This window comes from Pipistrellus hanaki, assembly GCF_964339955.1.
Source record: "Pipistrellus hanaki genome assembly, chromosome: 10".
NCBI lineage: Eukaryota > Metazoa > Chordata > Mammalia > Chiroptera > Vespertilionidae > Pipistrellus > Pipistrellus hanaki.
In genome coordinates, this window is record NC_140512.1 from 52,780,931 (window position 1) to 52,798,958 (window position 18,028).

The window sequence follows — 18,028 nt, forward strand, 5'->3', positions numbered from 1 at the left end:
GAGGGTAGTAAGAAGTAAATTCCCTCAGGGACCCATAACATGGTTTGCATTTCAGTTTTCTATTGTAGCAAAATATATATTGGCGTAGTGTGTTGGATAAAAGTAATGAGGAGACAAATTGTCACCCAGGGGTTTCCTTATTGATGAGAATACAGTCCTGTGTTCTCTAGGGGTTTTTTAGAATCCATTAAATTTAAAATAATGCTATTTCAAGTTTACTGTGGCAATGACAAAATTTAAATTTCAAAAAAAAAAAAGAACTAGTATGAGAGACTGGAAACCTTTTGTATTAAGCAAATCTAATTTGAAAAAAAAAATATGAATGTTAAGATTAAAAATGATAATAGTATGTATTTTCTGTGTGTTAATTCTTATAATCAAAATTCCTCTACCATCTTAGGACTATTTTATTTTGCTTTGTATAATTCATTTGATTTATTTTGTTATTATCATTTTTCAAGTGTATATGATAAACTTTTTTAGAAGCACTTAAGCTAGGTACTGCATATTCACTCTAACTAAATTTTGAGATTTGTAAGTATAATTAGAAAAATGTGAGTTCAGGAATTAAAAATTGTTTGTTCTCTCCACCCATTTGTATTCTCAACAACTAATTGCATGACTTCTCTAAGAGGTATCCTTATCAGTATCGGAGGTCACAAAGAAAATGAGACAGTTCTCGGGATTTGCATCCTAATAAATGTAGGCTAGTAGTGCAAATAGTGTACATAGACTATAGTCAGCATTTCGTGCCCAGTGAAGGACTGAAAGACATTAATACAAGGTCAGTGGGGTCACCATAAAGAGGGATAGACTCTACCATGATGGGAGAGGGAGTGAAAGCTATTAGAGAAGGTTCCACTTAAAAAGACATGGTATTTTCCACGTATATGGATAGGAGTGCAAAGCATTCCCAAAATCAAGAGCCAGCCACGTGAGCTAAGATGTGAAGGGACACGTGAAAACCAAACCTGGAAATGCTGCAGATGCCTGGGGAATGAAGGCTAAAGAGTTGGCAGGAACCCAATGAAGACCTGCTGGTTGACCTTGTATTTTATTTACAAAGCAGGAGGGAGCGAGGCTGTCTCAGATTTATGTATTAGAACCTTTCTGGAAGAACCTTCTTCTGGAAGGCAGGAGCTGGAGGTGAAAGCGAAGAGTCAGAGAGAGCAGTTGGGGGGGGTCACAGAATCCAGGATGGGAATAGGAGGACAGTATTTATGGGGGGGGAACAGAACGTAGGGTCTCGAATTTTGTGACCTGGTGAGTGTTGGGGTGGAAGAAAGAAGATACGGCTCTCAGGCTCCCGGTCCGGCTGGCTGGGCCGAAGAGTATGTGTGCCATTTGCCTGGTCGGGGCTTTGGTCTGGCAGGATGGTTTTAGTGACCAGAGAGGCTTGTGGTGGTGTCAGCTAATGAAACTAATTTCTGAGAAATTGTTTGCTTTGTATATCTTTCAAGGTTGAAGAAAATTATTTCTCTTGAATTTTGTTTTCTACATTTGAAACATTTATCTGACTTAATGTTTTATACATTCTTTGGCCTCTACCTTTACTCTGACTGAAAACCATCTGCCTCAGTGATCCCTGTTTTTGTTTCCAGGCGGTATGAGGTTCACCCAGTCTGTGCAGAGCTGCAGACCAAGATTCTCCAGTGCTACCGCCAGAACGCCCAGCGGACCCTCAGCTGCTCTGAGCTGGCCAGCCAGTACATGCGCTGCGTCAATCAGGCCAAAGAGGTGGGTGTGCATCCGCTCCCGGCACCAGTGGGAGCGTGCCCAGTGTCATGGGACAGTGGTAAGGATGTCACGGGCTAATGTGTGTGAAAAGGCTTTATAAACCAAACTAGTCATCATCATCATCAAGAATTGCCGTGACAAGTTGGTTATGCTGTAATCAACTTCCATCCAGATGGTTGTAAGAAGAGCCTGTATTCGCCTTGTGCTCAACTCCTCACTTTCAGAAAGAAAGAAAAAAGATTCTTACTACACTAATACTTTTCCCATTCATTCTGAACTTTTGTCCTCTATAGTAATTGTGTCTTCAAGGTCATTGCTCCCTATTTCTGGGCCAATACTCAGAGCCAGCAATGAGGAAAGGTACAAGTTTAGAGGCCAGCAGCTTCAGGTCTATAAGCCGCAAGTAGTCATGTGGAGAGCCTGGTTGAAAACAAACAAACAAACAAACAAAAACCTAAAACAAAACCTACCATTCAGTCTTCTACCAGTTGGTAGAGTCCACTCATTTGGCCAGGGAAAGGGAGGCCAGAAGCAGGATTTAGGAAATATTTCTATCACTTTTTATACCAGAGCTATATTCTTCTCTGGACCCTTCATTATCAGAATAAGATGATGTGTTTTCTCTCATTTATATACTTTAGAAAGCTCATGATGAACTCTAAAGCCAGCTATCAATTCTGGCCGGTTGCATAATTGCCTATCATTTAACTGATTTAACCGTTGGATATAGGCTGTTCTAAGACAAAAATTGTTGGAAATCTTGATTCTTTCTGTTGCTATACTCCCTGGAGTTGACCAAATAAGTCTGGTGTTTGAGCTACACAGCATGCCTTTCCGCAGTCTGATTTGCTGTAGTTATAATAATACCACTTAGCATACATTTCTAACACTGCATCTGATGGGAGGGTCGGTATTACCTGCACAGCTGGGCAATAACAGCAATGCTAGTGGTCCTCCTTAGCCACGGTTTCGCTTTGCACAGTTTCAGTCACCTGAGGTCAGCTGAGGCCTGAGAATATTAAATGGAAAATTCCAGAAGTGAACGATTCTTAAGTTTAAATTGCACTGTTCTGAATAGTGTGATGAAACTTTGGGTGATCCCACTCCATTCTTCCTGGGATGGGAATCATCTCTTTGTCCAGGGTATTCTCATTGTACACACAGTACAATAAGATATTTTAAGAGAAAGAGAGAAGGGAGATCACATTTATTTACCTTTTATTACAGTTTGCTATAATTGATCAATTTTATTATTGTTGTTATTCTCTGTCTAATTTATAAATTAAATTTTCTCATAGATATGTATGTGTGTATAGGGAGAAACAGTATAATATGTCTGTGGTCTGTGCATCCACTGGAAGTACTGGATCATATTTGCAGATAAGGGAGGACTACTGTTACCAAGATGATTAAAAGCCTATGTTGTCTTTGAAAGCCTGATGGCTTGAGGCTTTTTTCTATTTCTTATAATGACACTTGTATAGCTCTTAATAGTATGCCAGGGAATTTTTCTTTAAAGTTCTTCAATAGAAATAATGTTGATATTGTTGTTAGTACATTGTATTTGCAAAAGCAGCTTCTGATAGGCTCTTAACAAACCTGGCGTTCAATGTTAATACAATGGAGCATTTAGGACCTGCAAGTTGACACGTGGGTTTTTCTGACCTGGTATCAGTGCTGTGTGGAGGTGGAGGTGGCAGCCAGGCTGGGAATGGCCATGATAAAGTGGATGTTTGGGGGCTGGTATCTAATGCAGGTACCTGTCTCCCCAGCGTGATCTGTAGCATCACTGTAGTGGCAGCTGCAAGGGCGTCTGGGGTATTGACTCCATTCTGCCTGTCTGATATGTTGAATCATCCTCACATAGCCCCATGAGATCGATGACATACATCTATAGCATAAAACACAGTTAACTGTGACACAACCAGATAGGCCATGTGGAGCAATTGAGAGTTCAAGTGGGCAGATCTGAGTTTATATCTGAGCTGTGTCTCCTACTAGCTCTCTGACCTTGAGCCTTGATTTTTCTAGTATGTGATTTGGGACAATGTTATCTCCAGTGTTGTTATGAGGATTACATTTATATAAAGTATTCATAAATGTTATTTTTTTCCTTTTTTCCTCGGTTGTATATTTCATGCTGAAACCAACTGAATGGATTAGACAAATACATCAGATTATTAGTAGCGATTCCAAGAGACCCTCCTGTCCCCTACCCAACCTGCAACATGATTCAACACTGTTTTCAGCAAACATCTTTCCAGTACCTATTGTTTTCACCTCTCTTGTGTTCAGGTATTAGGGAGTGTATAACACTGGTAATGTTAAAAAGATAGATGTCCACAAAACGTTTTATCCTAAAATGGGCAACACTGAAATGGGCAAGAACCAAGAGACATTAATACCCTGTATTTATTCTAAAGTACTTTAGATTTCAAGGTGACTTCACTTGTTTTTTGGTGTGTGTTTGTTTGTTTGTTTGTTTGTTTATCCTTACCCATAGATATGTTTTACTGATTTTAGAGAGAGAGGAAGAGGGAGGTACAAGAGAAACATCAATCAGTTGCCTCCTAAACGAGCTCCCAGCAGGGATCGAGCCTGCCACCCAGGCATGTGCCCTGACCGGTGCACAGGATGATGCTCCAACCAACTGAGCCACCCGGCCAGGGCCTCTTGCTTGTTTTTGATGACAACCTGAGATGTAAAGAGAGATGGTTTTGTTCTCTTCATTTTACAGTTGAGAGAATTGAAACCCAGGGAAGTCATGATGGTAAAATGATAGACCAAAATATACTTTGCCATCAAAACAAAAAATTTAAAAGTAGTGTTTGACTTTTGAGTTGGGTGCATGAAGGTGCATGCATCAACCACTAATACAGGTATATGAGGGAATGAGGGAAAATGTGTACAGTAATTATGAATTGAAGGGAAACATCGTGAAGATCAAATTAAGTAGTTGGTACTAGAGGCTGAGGGTAATCAATGGGGGAGTGGGATTGCAAAGGGCAAGCAGAGGTGTAGTTCCTCACGGCCCCATTTTAAGTCTTCGCCAAAATGGCCACGGGGAGTTCTATCAGCGCTTGGTGCGTACTCTTCCTCTGATACCACCTTTTCCTTTTTCTCCTTGTCAAGTTAGTCTGAGTGCTGTCCCCAGTGCTCCTGTTGTTAGAAGAGTCTGACAGGATATCTGGTCTTGGTCATCTACTGCAGTTCCTGCCTGGGCCCCACCCCTTCTTATGTTTCCTTGTTACATCCAGAGAGCAAGCTGGACACGCCAACACAGAAAGCACTGACCATGACAACAGCCCATTAGGTTGCCTTGTCCATTTCCGGTGTAGTGCATGAGTTTTCCCCTTGGAATAATTCCAACAGCCAAGTCCACTCCGCTTTTAAATGACTCATAAGATGAGGCTTTCACTGGTGTCCTTGGGGCATTGTTCTGAGGCTAATAGACTTTAATGATAGGAAGATTTCCGGATATTCCTCGGCCTTACTTTTCTCCTTTCTTAGTCATCCACGGATTCACATCAGTCTTTTTTCAGCTATTCTCGAACAGTTCCTCAAGGGTTGACAGGAGACCATTAGACTGCTACTTCCAATATAATAGGTATGTGTCTTCACGGAGGAATAGAGATATTAAATTGCTATAATTATTATATCAAAGGCTTAAAAGCTACTGGCCAACTAGATAAGATACAACATTTAAAAATATAGTCTATCAAACGGTAGACTTCTGTCTTTCATTTCTCATATCTGCTTAGCCTCATGGCTTTCTAAAAACTCCCCAAGATTGAACTACCTGTTCTTTCTTTACCGTTAAAACCCTATTCCCATTCAGTCTTCATTCTCCTACCTTACAGGAGACTGGAAGGGAGGGGGAGGTGGGAAGCCAATAGTAATTGCCCACTAGTGGCCCAAATGTCCCCAGATTTCTGTTTATAAAAAAAGTATGTGTGGAAAGGGCTTGCTCCAGATCTGCATTCCTGTGCTCCGTGGGACACCCCACTCACTGTTCCTTAATTTACTTGCAGAATCCAACTCCTGGGGGTGGGGGAGGGTAGTGATTGTAAGCATTCCAGCTCTAGTCTCAACCCTGCTGATACAGAAACCTACAGAGCCAGCTAGACTCCTGGGAGCAGTCTCTGTCCACCGGAGGGTAGTTTGTGGGAAGTGCGGTAACCAACTCCAGCCTGGTCATGGCCACCTGGGCTTCAGTTGCTTCCTTGAGAAATGAAGTGTTTGAACTAGGTGATGCACGAGGGCCTTCCTCTGGTATCTGGGACACTTCTCCACCCACGTGTGAGAGCAGGAGGCAGTGCACACAGGTGCACCTGTCGGTGAGCACTTGGATGTGAGGACATGTGGCTCCTATGTGGGTACCAGCAGCGCCCCTGCTCCGGGGCCTCCAGCCTGTGCGGTTCTGCTGTCAGCCGGGAGCTTCCACTCAGGAAGCACAGCTGCATTTCCCATCGGTCTGCCTGTCGTCTGGCCTCCCACAGCTGCACCCTTTCCTGGGAAGTTGTACACCTGTCAGCCCTGGGCAAGCTAGGTGACAGAATGAAGTTGTGAGGGGGTGAAAACAGTTCCCGAGTCTCTCCTAAGTCAGTGAAGTGAAAAATGGGAATCTCAGCGCTGCCTGGCAATGTAGGCTACAGGCTGATCAAGTGCATTTGGAAATGCAGGCCGAATACCTTAGCCACCCTAGGCCCCCCTGGACTGCGATGGCTTTCATCCTGTGTGCCATGGGTGGTGAGGGATTGTGAGGTCAGAGCAGAAGAGCCAAAGAAAGTCCAGGACAAGAAGCAAGGGCCAGACCCAGGAGATGCCCGGAGGACGGAGGCAGGTGATGGAGGCCAGGCAGGAGTCGATGAACCACGGCCGAGGTTGAATTCAACAAGTGGGCAGTAGGCAGGCAAGCAGCTGGCTGAAGAAGGAAGCCCCTCTTGGGTCTGTTTCCCGCTGACCTCTCCTCCAGCTGTAGCGGGAACAGTCAAGGCCCTGATAAGTGAGATCCAAACACTACGTTACTTCATCCAAGACTCGCGCCTCCAGTCCGGGTTAGACTCCGGTTAGGAAGCCCGCAGGCTCGGTGCACATGGAGGCGGTTCCTGCGGCAGAACGCGCCAGCTTTCTTAGAGACGGTGTAGTTTCTCTCTCTCTGGCTTGGATTGTGTTAGACCAGGGCTCAAATACTGCCCCATTATTTGAGTATGAAGAGGGCCTGAAAACATAGTGGTTGTTATCTCTTTAGAAATCGGAATTCTTGAAAGAAAAGCCTGATGCCAGAGCAGGCCGCGCTTTATCATCATTTTCAGACCAACTATAAATTACATGCAAATGATTTGATAGACTGCAGGCTGGTGGAACCAGACAGACCTCAGACTGTGTAACCTGATCGCATCTTTTCACTTGGAAAAGCCAGCGCCCGGAGTCCCAGTGCTGTGTGGATGGGGCGGAGCGCAGAGCAGAATAGCTCACTCCCATCGCCGGACCAGCGCACTCTTCCCTGCGGTATCGGGTCTCACGTGCTGGTGAGCATCTCAGTCACTGGGGAGTTTATTTAAAACGCGCACGCCTGGCCCTGGCCCTGGAGATCCTGGTTCTGATCCCGGACGTTGAACTTTGAACAGGTTCCACAGGTGACTGTCCACGGAGCTGGAGCCCACTGGTGGTCTCTGCCCTGGAGACCACCTTTTTGAGGCCGTGCCCAGTCTTTGTTCTCCCTTTGGGAGAGGTGGAGCTGCCCCTGCTGGTCATTGCTGACCTGGTCTGAGCAGATGGATCCTAGGTTCAGCCTCAGGAACCAATCAGAAGATGTCTTGGACAGAAGGCGTGAGCCCCTGAAAAAGAACTTCTCCACTCCCCTCCCCTGGCCATTGAAACTGTGGTGCCCTGGCTGAGGAGCCATGCCCAGTTTTATGGGCAGGAGGGAGGAAAGAGGCTCCTGGCCATGGTAACCCAGCCCTGGCCAGCCCACATGGTGACTGGATCCCCACTTGGCTCCGCTGCTTTAGTCGCCCTGCTTGTCCCCTGCGCCCAGGACCCCCGTCCCGTGCACTTGCTTTGGATGCCATAGGCGCCCACCGACGAGGAGCACAGAGATAAAGCCGCAAGGTCGACTTTCGGGGAAGACCCTCGGGAGCAGGTTTTTGTTGTGTTCGGGGGCTTCTTTATCGGCACCACCTCCTGCCATCCACCCAACGTCCAGCCGGGCTGCCCCTGCTCAGGGTGGCACAGGGATAGTCCACATAGATGTCATGTCCTTCAAGGTCACCGCCCTTTGAATTTGGGGCCACATCAGAGCAAACTAAATTTCAAACTAAATTGTTAGCCCAGCCTCTTCGGTCATGGGAATCCTTTTCTACACCACTTTCTGAGAGTAATAGCTGCTTTATGACCTTTCCTTTTTTTAAAATCAGGATCTAATAGAAGAAATACTACCATGGTAATAGACTCTGATTTTTCTTAATAGGCATTTCTTTTGTGGTGCTTACCCTTCAGGTTAGGACTGCAGTGAGTGTTGTGTCTGTTGTGGCAGCCAACTGCATAAACAGTTCGTTACTTGTCACTTAATTTGAATAGAACGCAGAGCATTATCATGGAAGATGTGGATCAAGGTCCAGGCATAAAAAAGGTAACTCGTGTTTGTTTCCTCCAAAGCAGGAAGAAAGAACGGCCCTCGCTGGGGGAATCAGCCCAATATTGGAAACAAAATGAGTTAGCTAATCAGATCTCTAGGTGGTCAGGAGAAGTACTTGGCGTGCCGGCAAAGCTCTCTTTGTGTTTCTCCCAAATTGAATTTATCGATCCCTTTTGCTTCTATCTCACAATCGTCTCATTCTCTCTCTACCACTCGCTCCATTCTCCTGTCCCTCCTTAGTAAAACTCGGGGGCACCCAGGACCTGTGCCCCGTTTGGATTCCCCATGACCCTTTCCCTGGAAGCCTTCCTGCTTCCCAACCCAGCTTTCATAGGGCTTTTGAAGTGTTGGCGAGACACTGGGGAAGCTCGGCCAGAGACTGAATGGCATCCTTTATAGAAAAAGGAAACTATTTTTATTCTCTTTGTGGCGATTGTTTAGCAATCCAGGGTGGCCACAGTTCCTCCTAACTATATAGCGACAGCCAATAGCCCACATGCCGCTGTAATTCAGAAACCAGTTGACAAGATTACTGTGTGACAGAACCATTGGAGGAACACAGTTAAGATCATTTTAGAAAGTGGAGTTGGCACATGGTCTCTGGTCTCCGGGCCCTGCTCTGTCTGACCGTGGGAGCTGCCGTGTTTCTTCCTGGGCAGCAGGAAGCAGAAGGAAAAGAGCAGCCTTGCTGCGAAACCCGGGCCTCCTTTGGAAACTTCCCCAGCTGTCTGTAAAGGGGTTTCTGCAGGCCCCATATGCAAATGATGACCAAATGCAAGGAATTTCTTTCTATGCATTAAGATTAAGTCTTAACCATTCCTTAAATGAAGGAAGCAATTCTTTATAACTTGCAGATATGCTCCCCTTTCTTGGGGGGATTTCCTGTGTTAATTTATGCGGTGTTAACTTTATGCGGTGTTGAAACTCAGCCCAACAGCAGCTGCTTACAGACCCATACAGTGATTATAGGAGGGCCTATAAAGGTGGCCACTATGTGGCAGACCCTGCCAGGCTGGGGATCCCTTCCCCCAGAGGCCCCGGGTCTGGGTGTTAGCAGGTTCACTGCAGAGGGTGATACAGTAACAACATGGAATGTTTTACCTATTCATCGTTTTAGAAATTCTACTTGACATTGTATTTGTTAATGTCTATGATGGAAGGGCGGTGTTTAGTACCACCTCTACCCTCCTTGGTGGCAACTGAAGGCAGTTTGACAATAATATGTGTGTGTAGACCAGTCCTAGAAGGCACAGGTTTGCCCCTCGTGTTCTTCACAGAATCACCTGTGAAGCGGCTGGACTTTAAAGCATGTATCATGGTATTTGGTGAGTGCGAGTACTTTTCTGTGTCTCCTGTTTACTCAGAAGTGTTCTTCTAGTGTCTGTGTCAGACTGGCCCATTGATCTCCACACCAGCTGGTGCTCACCTTGTCTCTCTCAAGGAGAGTCCAGCATTCTTATCACCACCTGAATTGGCTGAAAAATTGCCCTCTGTGTTTAGTTGGGGTTGCAGGGAGAAGAACAGTAAAAAGATCCCCAGATTCTAGAATAACACTGTTGTTTTAATTATATTGGGGTCACTGCTGATTATTTTGCAACAATTGAAAGAGGGTACATTGTGTTAAATTAAAAAAAAAAAAAAATTCCATGGCCAAGGCTTTATTAAAGGAAAGGGTTATTGAGCCAGATGCTAGCCAGAAGAGGACTGGGTCCTGGGTAACACGGTCCTCACCATCAGCAGCAGGCTGATGACGCGTGGTGGTCTTGTGGGAGAAAGATGTGATTTGTCTTGAGACAATTTACATTGACTACTGAGAAGGCCGATGGAAAAAGATGAAGTGGAACAGTGCACAGTCTGTAAGAAGAAGAAGAGATACTTACTACTTGTGGTTGGTTGTGGGCCACAGTCCCAGAAGTTCACGCACATGCGGGATGGGGTGACTGGTGGTGGCAACAGAAGTCAATTCGCAGCTGCACCCTGCACAGGAATGTGAAAGTCTGCTGTGATTTAATTTAGAACAAATCAGAATTTTTCTCTTAATTATCATAGTGCCACCACTTTAACCATAAGATCTAAACTGTAGAGCGATGCACAGCCATGTAATCTTGGCTAGGCAGACAACAACATAAAGTTCTCATTGGCAAGTTGAAGAAAGCAGTGAGTATATAACCCCAAAAATGTAAAATAGCTTCACTCAGAGTAATCGTTTCCATTAATAACTCAGTGCCCATAGATGGGCTCTGTATAGATCGGCTTTATACAGATTTCCGTTTTGTATTAATAAATAATGTTGTGGAGAGGGTGTCTGTGTATCTAGAAATTATAGTTTCCAGTCCATGTAGTTGGAGAGAGTTGCACAAAGATCAAGCCACAAGGGGGTATAGGTGGATGAGGATAAATGAGATGCTATGATATGTGACATTGCCTGGTCTGATTCCTCATGGTAGGTGCTCAGTTTTTAATTTTCCCAACAAACACAGAGCTTCTCTGAATGGTGGGCTCGAGAAGAGCCTCACAGTCAGGTGTGGTTCCATAGCACCGACCTCTGCTGAGCAGTATTTGACCTCGTTTGCTTAGTCCTTCCTGTCTTCTCTAGATACAGCTAGCTTTTTTGATTTACTTCCTTCTTGACCCTGTCATTGTCTTGTTTTTTTTGTGTTTTTTTTTTTTTAACTTTTATTGTTGAAAGTACTACATATGTCTCCTTTTTTCCCCTCGTTGCCTTTCCTGACCATCCCTATGTGAGTTCTCTCCACACTAGCTTGCCTGCTTATATCTATTCTTCTTTTGTACCCCATGGGCATGGACTTCTTAGAAACCTGTAATCAGTGAGACTTCACTGTGAGCTTCAGGGGAGCCATCCTGTACTTCTGTGACCAACTTATTTATCCTTCCACTCTTTCTGTTCTCCTTTATTTCAATCTTTTGTTTTCTTGGCCTTAAATCTTTATCTCTAAAGACTTTGACCTCTTTTCCCAAGCCTACACTTCCTTCTAGACATTTTCATGAGGTCATTCCAGACTCACAAACCCCAAACTTAAGTCATGTTCCTCATTTCCAAGGTGTCCCCTCTCACTGATGTCCCTGTTTCTCTTGGTCACACCACCAATCTCCCTGTCACTGAGGATCCACCACAACTTAGTTCTCACCACTTCTTTTTGTTCCGTGTTTTATGGCTCTGTTTCTCATTCCCAGCCTTGTTTGGTTTCTAATCTGCCTCCTTCCTGGTCTTTGTTCCTCCAAACTCTCCTCTGTTGGCTTCATTATGCTCAGGGTGTCAGGATAACCTTCACTCTGGGCCCCTCTTACATCTCTGCTATATCCTGAGCACCCACCCTTTCCTCTAAGCAGGCCTGTCTCTTTCCTCCGGCCTCCGTACAGATGGGCTTGTTCCCACCTCTGATTTTTTGCACTGCCTCCCAGCCTGGCCTGGCCTAGCCCTCCCTCTCTTTCTTTTCTCTACATTATGTCTGTACTGCAGGATCATTGAATTGCCTCTTCTGATTGCTCAGCTATAGAGCTGGCCTCTTCTTGGCAAAACACTTTCCTGGAAGTATACACAGGAAACAGGAAGGAAAAAATTGGATTTGATTGTATATTCTTTTGTTGTTCTTGAATTTTATACTGTTTTTGTGTATTACTTATTCAGTAAAATAATTTTAGTGCATAGTTAGCAAATATGTTTAAAAATCAAAAGTAATTATTCTGTGTCACACCTTAGTTTTCCATGAGCATGTGTATTGATTTCCCCATAGCACCTAAGTCATAGCACCTAAGTCATAGCACCTGGTAGGAGCTTTGTGATGGGCTGGATAGGAGAGATGTGGGAAGAAGGCATGAACAGATTAGAGGCAACCTTGAACCTGACCTAACTTCTTCTAATTGAGTAATTTCAAAACTAAAGGGGAAAATATCACTCTTGCCTTTTTTTAAGATTCTTATGAATCGAGGCTGTATACCTGGCTCCAACTGGTTATAGAGTTTTAATCTGATGATTAAGAATTCTTCCTGGTTAGGATTTATATATGGACAATTCTAAAGAGTCATAAAAACATACTAGAGCTAAATTAAATGAAGATGCAGGATGCAAAATTAACATTAAAAAAATCAGTAATGTTTTCTACATATTAACAATAATAGTCTGAATTAAAAAAAGAGAGAGATTGGTCACATTTATAATAGTAACAAAAAATAAAATACTGCCCGGCCGGCATGGCTCAGTGATTGAACATCGACCTATGAACTAGGAGTCGCGGTTTGATTCCCAGTCAAGGCACATACCCAGGTTTTGGCTCTATCCCCAGTGTGGGGTGTGCAGGAGGCAGCCAATCAGTGATTCTTCTCTCTCTCATCATTGATGTTTTTCTCTTGTTCTCTCTACCTCTTCTTTTCTCTCTGAAATCAATAAAAATATTTTAAAAATAAAAATTAATAAAAAATAACAACAAAATCATAAAATACTTAGGAATAAATTTATTTTCACCAATAAAGTGAAAGATCTCTACTCTGAAAACTACAAGACATTGATGAAGGAAACCAAAGAAGACACAAATAAATGGAAAGCTGTCTTATGGATTGGGAGAATTAAATTTGTTAAATGCCAATACTTCCAAAAGCCATCTGTAGATTCAGTGCAATCCCTATCAGAATTCCAATGGTATACTTTTATTTTTTTTACAGGAAAAAAAAAATCCTAAAATTTCCAAAGAACCACAAAAGACTCCCAATAGTCCAAGCAGTCCTGAGAAAGAAAAATAAGGTAGGAGACATTACACTGTCTGATTTTAAGCTCTCCCACAAAGTTATAGTAAGCAAACAGTGTGGTAGTGGCATAAAAGCAGACAAGTAGACCAGTGGGACAGAATTGAGATCCCAGAAATAAACCCAGCATGGTCAACTAATATTTGACATGGGAGCCAAGAATACTCAATGGAGAAAAGACAGTCTCTTCAATTAATGATGCTGGGGAAATTGGATATTCACAGATAAAAGAATAAAACTTGACTCCTTTCTTACACTACCTATAAAAATTAACTGAAGTGGATTAAAGAATCAAATGTAAGTCCTGAAAGCATGATACTCCTCGAAGGAAACATAAGGGAAAAGGTCCTTTACGTGGGTCTTAGTAATAATTTTTTGGGAATCACACCTAAAACACAAGCAGCACAATAAAAAACATATTAAGTGGGACTATATAAATGTGAAAAACTTCAAGAAAATAAAAAGACAGCATATGAAATAGGGAACCATATATCTGATAAGTAGTTAATATTCAAAGTAATAAAGAACTCATACTCAATAGCAAAAATAAATGAATAAATAAATAAATAAATAAATAAAAATTAATAAATGGGCAAAAGACCTACATAGACAGTTTTCTAAAAAAGATGTATGAAAGATGCTCAACATTGCTAGTCAATAGGGAATTATAACAAATGCTGACAAATATGTGATGAAGAGGAAACCCTTGTGCACTGTTGGTGGGAATGTAAATTGGCTCAGACATTATGAAAAATAGTATGAAGATTTCTCAAAAAATTAAAAATAGAACTACCATATGATCCAGCAATTTCACTTCTAGGTATATATCCAAAGAAAACGAAAACACTTGAGAAGAAGTCTGCACTTCATGCTCATAGCTGCATCATTCAGAGTGGCCACGGCATGGACACAACCTTGGCATTCATTGATGGAAGAATGGATAGAGAAGTTGTGATAATGTACAATAGCATAACATTTAGCCATAAACACACACTCCTAGGAAATCCTACCATTTGTGAGAACAAGGATGGACCTTGAAGGCATTAGGCTAAGTGAAATAAGTCGGAGAAATACAGATCCCATGATATCACTCACATGTAGACTTCCAGTGATGTAACGTACAACATGGACACGACAGGGAACCCTGCTGCATGTGGGAAAGCTGTTGAGAGAGTTCTCGTCACAAGGAGGAATTTTGTTGTTTTCATTTTATTGTTTCTCAGAAATGATGGATGTTAGCTAAACCTATTGTGGTGATCATTTCACGGAGTATATAAATCAAACTAGTGTACTGTGCACCTTAAACCTTATGCAGTGATGTACGCCAATGACTCCTCACCTGCAAAAATAAGTAGCTAAATAGATGGTAGGGGATGTTTCTGTAACATTTCAGGAATAGATACCTGGGTAGCTTTGCCCAGCATCATAAGCTCCAGAGCATGTGCGTCCTGCCTGCAGTGGGCAGAGGTTCTCTGTTGGGGAGAGAATCCTGTCTTCAGCTGAGAGATTTCCCCAGAACTCTTGAGGTTTAATCTCTGCCCCACCCCCACCTCCAGCCCAGTCCCTGTGGCCACCAGAGATGCTTTCATACATTTCAAATGGTAGGGGCAGTGAGGTGGCACATGCACTTCCCCGCCTGCCTCATGGTCCAGGTTGTTGCCCCCCTCAGGGTTCAGCTGAATGTGGGCAGGGAGCAGTCATTTGGAGACTACACATGGTTTAGCAGTGGCGTCCATTAAAGGCAGTGATATTTTGAGACCAGGAGGCGTATGCCTTGCTTTGTGTGTTTTTGAAGTCTTTCTTTGGGAAACAGTACAAATGGTGCTAAGTCCTTGCTGCCGTTTTCTGGTCCCTCCTTCTAGGGGTAAAACTTACGTCTTCTTTTTCTCTTGCAGAGCATGATTGAGAAGGGAGGATAAAAGCCACTTTCAGAAGAAGCAAAACTCCATCAACGTTGATTCCAGAGGTGGGGGCATATTTTTTCCTTGTAAGAAAGTTACCTGTTTAGAGAAAAGCCGATGAAGTGAAGCACTGGGAGCAGAGTGAACAGAAGCGCATCACAGTTACTCAACAACATTGGAAAGCCGTGGCCTAGCTAGACCGGGGATCAGCCGCAAAGGACACGCCGCAGTGTTAGTAACGCCGGCTGTGATGACAACGAGAGGGCAACCCTTTCTACCTTTTGTACTTTCTGTCCAACTTTCTCTTCTGACCAAGCTCCATCACTTGGTGAACCTCCACTCTGGCAAAGCTTGGGGTGGGGGTGGGGGCACAAGGATGAGGAGATGGGAGTGGGGAAGATGCTTCCACCCAGGCTCTCTGTGCTGGCAGAGTATCCTGACTACATGTTGGGCTTCTGCTTCCTTTCTCCCTTGACTATATAAGAGCTGTTTCATTTTAACTTATGACGATCATGTAAAGAAGACGAAAAGGAGAGAAAATGTCCCTCTTCTACTGGAATAATGTTTATGATTAAAGTGAAATAAGGCATTTTTTATCAACATAAAGGCAACCTTGGCTTATACAACTGCTTCTCTATCATGAATACTGACACCTGATTTCACTCACTATCAATAATAAATTTATTTTCTGACAAAGACTGGCATTGCAGCCCGGGCCTCATGTGCTTCTTTCCAGGGGTTGGATGGTTATGCTTATGGGAACTGAGTTGATTTATATGGTTATTAGTTTCCATGTGTGCTGTACCTTTCTTCCCGAAAGCTGCAGAGCCCCAGCCACCCAGCACTCCTCAGGACTTGACCCGTGGTAGGCAGGTGGGTAGGTAAGTAGGTAGTTAGGTAAGTAGATAGTTAAGTAGGTAGGTAGATAGGTAGGATGCAGTAAGAGCTTTCCAACCTGCATGGACCTCCTCCCTGTGGGATGACCTAAGCCATCCTGCATGTGGTAAGAACGAGCTTAGTCAACCTTGGTCACAAACTTCTGACTCTGAGATCCGATCCATGAAAATGTTATTTTTAAAAAGTCAACCAACCTTGAGTGTTTTTCCTCTTTCCAGTTTCATTAAAGCTTTCTAATTATATCTCCCTTTTTTACCAGAGGATTGGTACTTCAAGCCTGAATTTTGATAAGCTGGAAATTAGTATTCACACTGAAGCTAAGTGGAAAGGTCTTTCCAGGAATAGATGGAGGAGAAAATGCCAAGGCTCCGTGATGTCATCTAAATATCTTCTGTTGTGTAGAATTTCTATTACAGAGAGAAGTACTTCAGCAAAATAACTAAGAATACAGGCTCTGGAGTAGGTGCATCTGTGCTCACATTGTGACTCCGCCCCCCTCCCCCGTGGGACCTAGTAATCAAACCCCTCACCATCCTGAGCCCCTGATTTCTCAGCTGCTGCGGGCGGGGGTGGAAGAACCTGTGTAGACATACATTCGATTAGGTCTGGTACATGTTGGTTTGTGTGATTATTCAGTAACAAAAGTGTGGCCTTTTTTATCTAAATCCTGAGTTGGCTCCATTCAAAGACATCTCTGTGGACCTAATGCTGATTCTGACTATCGACTCTCCCACTGCACTTACCCCGAGGCTCTGTGATTTCTGCTCAATGAAAGCTTTTGCTTTGTGTGTTTTTATGGTACAAAATAAACCGATTTGTTTAAGAGTGAAGGAAGGAGCACTGGTTGCTGGAGGAGCAGCACATCGGGCCCTGTCAGGATGGCAGCCAGGTAACTGCCTGGGAGAGAGAATAGGTACAGAAACAAGTGTTTACAAGGTGACTTGCAAATCAGTGTTTGCAAATCGGCTGACAGATTCCCTGCTTTGTTTTGCAATTTAGAGTGAAGAACCTGGCACATCCCAGGCTGCCAGTCTTGTCACTGGCAGAGAAAGGCAGCACTTGCAGAGCCAGGCATTAAAGCTGGTGAAATCCATGAGAATGGAAGGTCAGGACATCTCTCTCCCAGCAGGGTGGTTAATATATCATCCTGATACACAGGATGGGTGCGAGGGAGAAAGACCACACTCAGGAGGAAATAAAAGGGTGAGATGATGCCTTTAGGCACCTGGCTGTTGATAGCCTCACAATTCTGTCCAGGTTACTGTTAACTTCAGGACAACTGCTTGGGAGCAATGTTGTGCTTTTGAGTCTCGGGAGTTACACGTTCCAAACAGTTTCTGCATGAAGGAGAACGCACCTTGAACCACAGGACAGCTCATGAAGCCAAGAAAAGTCAAGTAACTTGAAAGCTGATCAGATGTTATCACACTAAACAAATGTCTGGTGAAAGAGAAGAAAGCTGGGTGGAAAAAGCACAAATTCCTCTCTCTGAAAAGCTAATAACTTGTTACAGAAAACTTACCGATGTGATGGTTTAGAAAATTACTGACTAATCCTTATTAGTAGCAGATGTGGACTGCTCACAGCCAAATGCTGCGGCTTGCTGGTCTACCAATGAGACCCCTCTATAGCAGCTGTATGCAGTATTTTGCTTAGAACTGAACGATCGACCAGATGTCCTCATCACGTCTGCCTTAGGAGTTGGGAACCTGTGGTTCTTAGCTTGATATCTTTCAGCCCACAGGTATAATTGCTTTTGCCAGAAACCCACAGGATAATTCTCTCTCCCCCATTTCAGCCATTAAGAGCTGACTCAAGATTTAAGACTAAGAGCCATTGAACAATTGAAAGGGTAGCAATAGCTTACTAGGATTATTCTGTTCTGAGTTAATATACTTGAAAGGCTACTGCTTTGAACGAATGAGTTTATATGTGTTCATTCATTCTCTGTCTCTGCTCCCCTATGCCCCCAAGTTTTCATCTGTTTCTTCGCCTCCCATCTGTATCTCCTCCTCTAGCCTCTCTGTAGTGAATTGAGAACTTTCTCACCTTTCTCTGCCTTCCAAGGCTCCTTTCTGAGAGGTAGCATGGG

At 43.6% G+C, this 18,028-nt stretch overlaps 1 protein-coding gene across 2 annotated transcripts in view; it reads left to right on the plus strand.

Moving 5' to 3' along the window:
• CHCHD3 (coiled-coil-helix-coiled-coil-helix domain containing 3) overlaps positions 1-15,748 on the plus strand; it is a 252,354-nt gene extending 236,606 nt beyond the window's left edge. The window contains exons 7-9 of one of the 2 annotated variants that reach the window (XM_084896605.1): positions 1,602-1,737; positions 13,058-13,136; positions 15,034-15,748. In XM_084896605.1, the coding sequence (XP_084752731.1) occupies positions 1,602-1,737; positions 13,058-13,135 (214 nt within the window). In that variant the 3' untranslated portion in view covers position 13,136; positions 15,034-15,748. The remainder of the gene's footprint in view (positions 1-1,601; positions 1,738-13,057; positions 13,137-15,033) is intronic. The other variant, XM_084896604.1, reaches the window with a different exon arrangement.
• Positions 15,749-18,028: the final 2,280 nt, after the last annotated feature.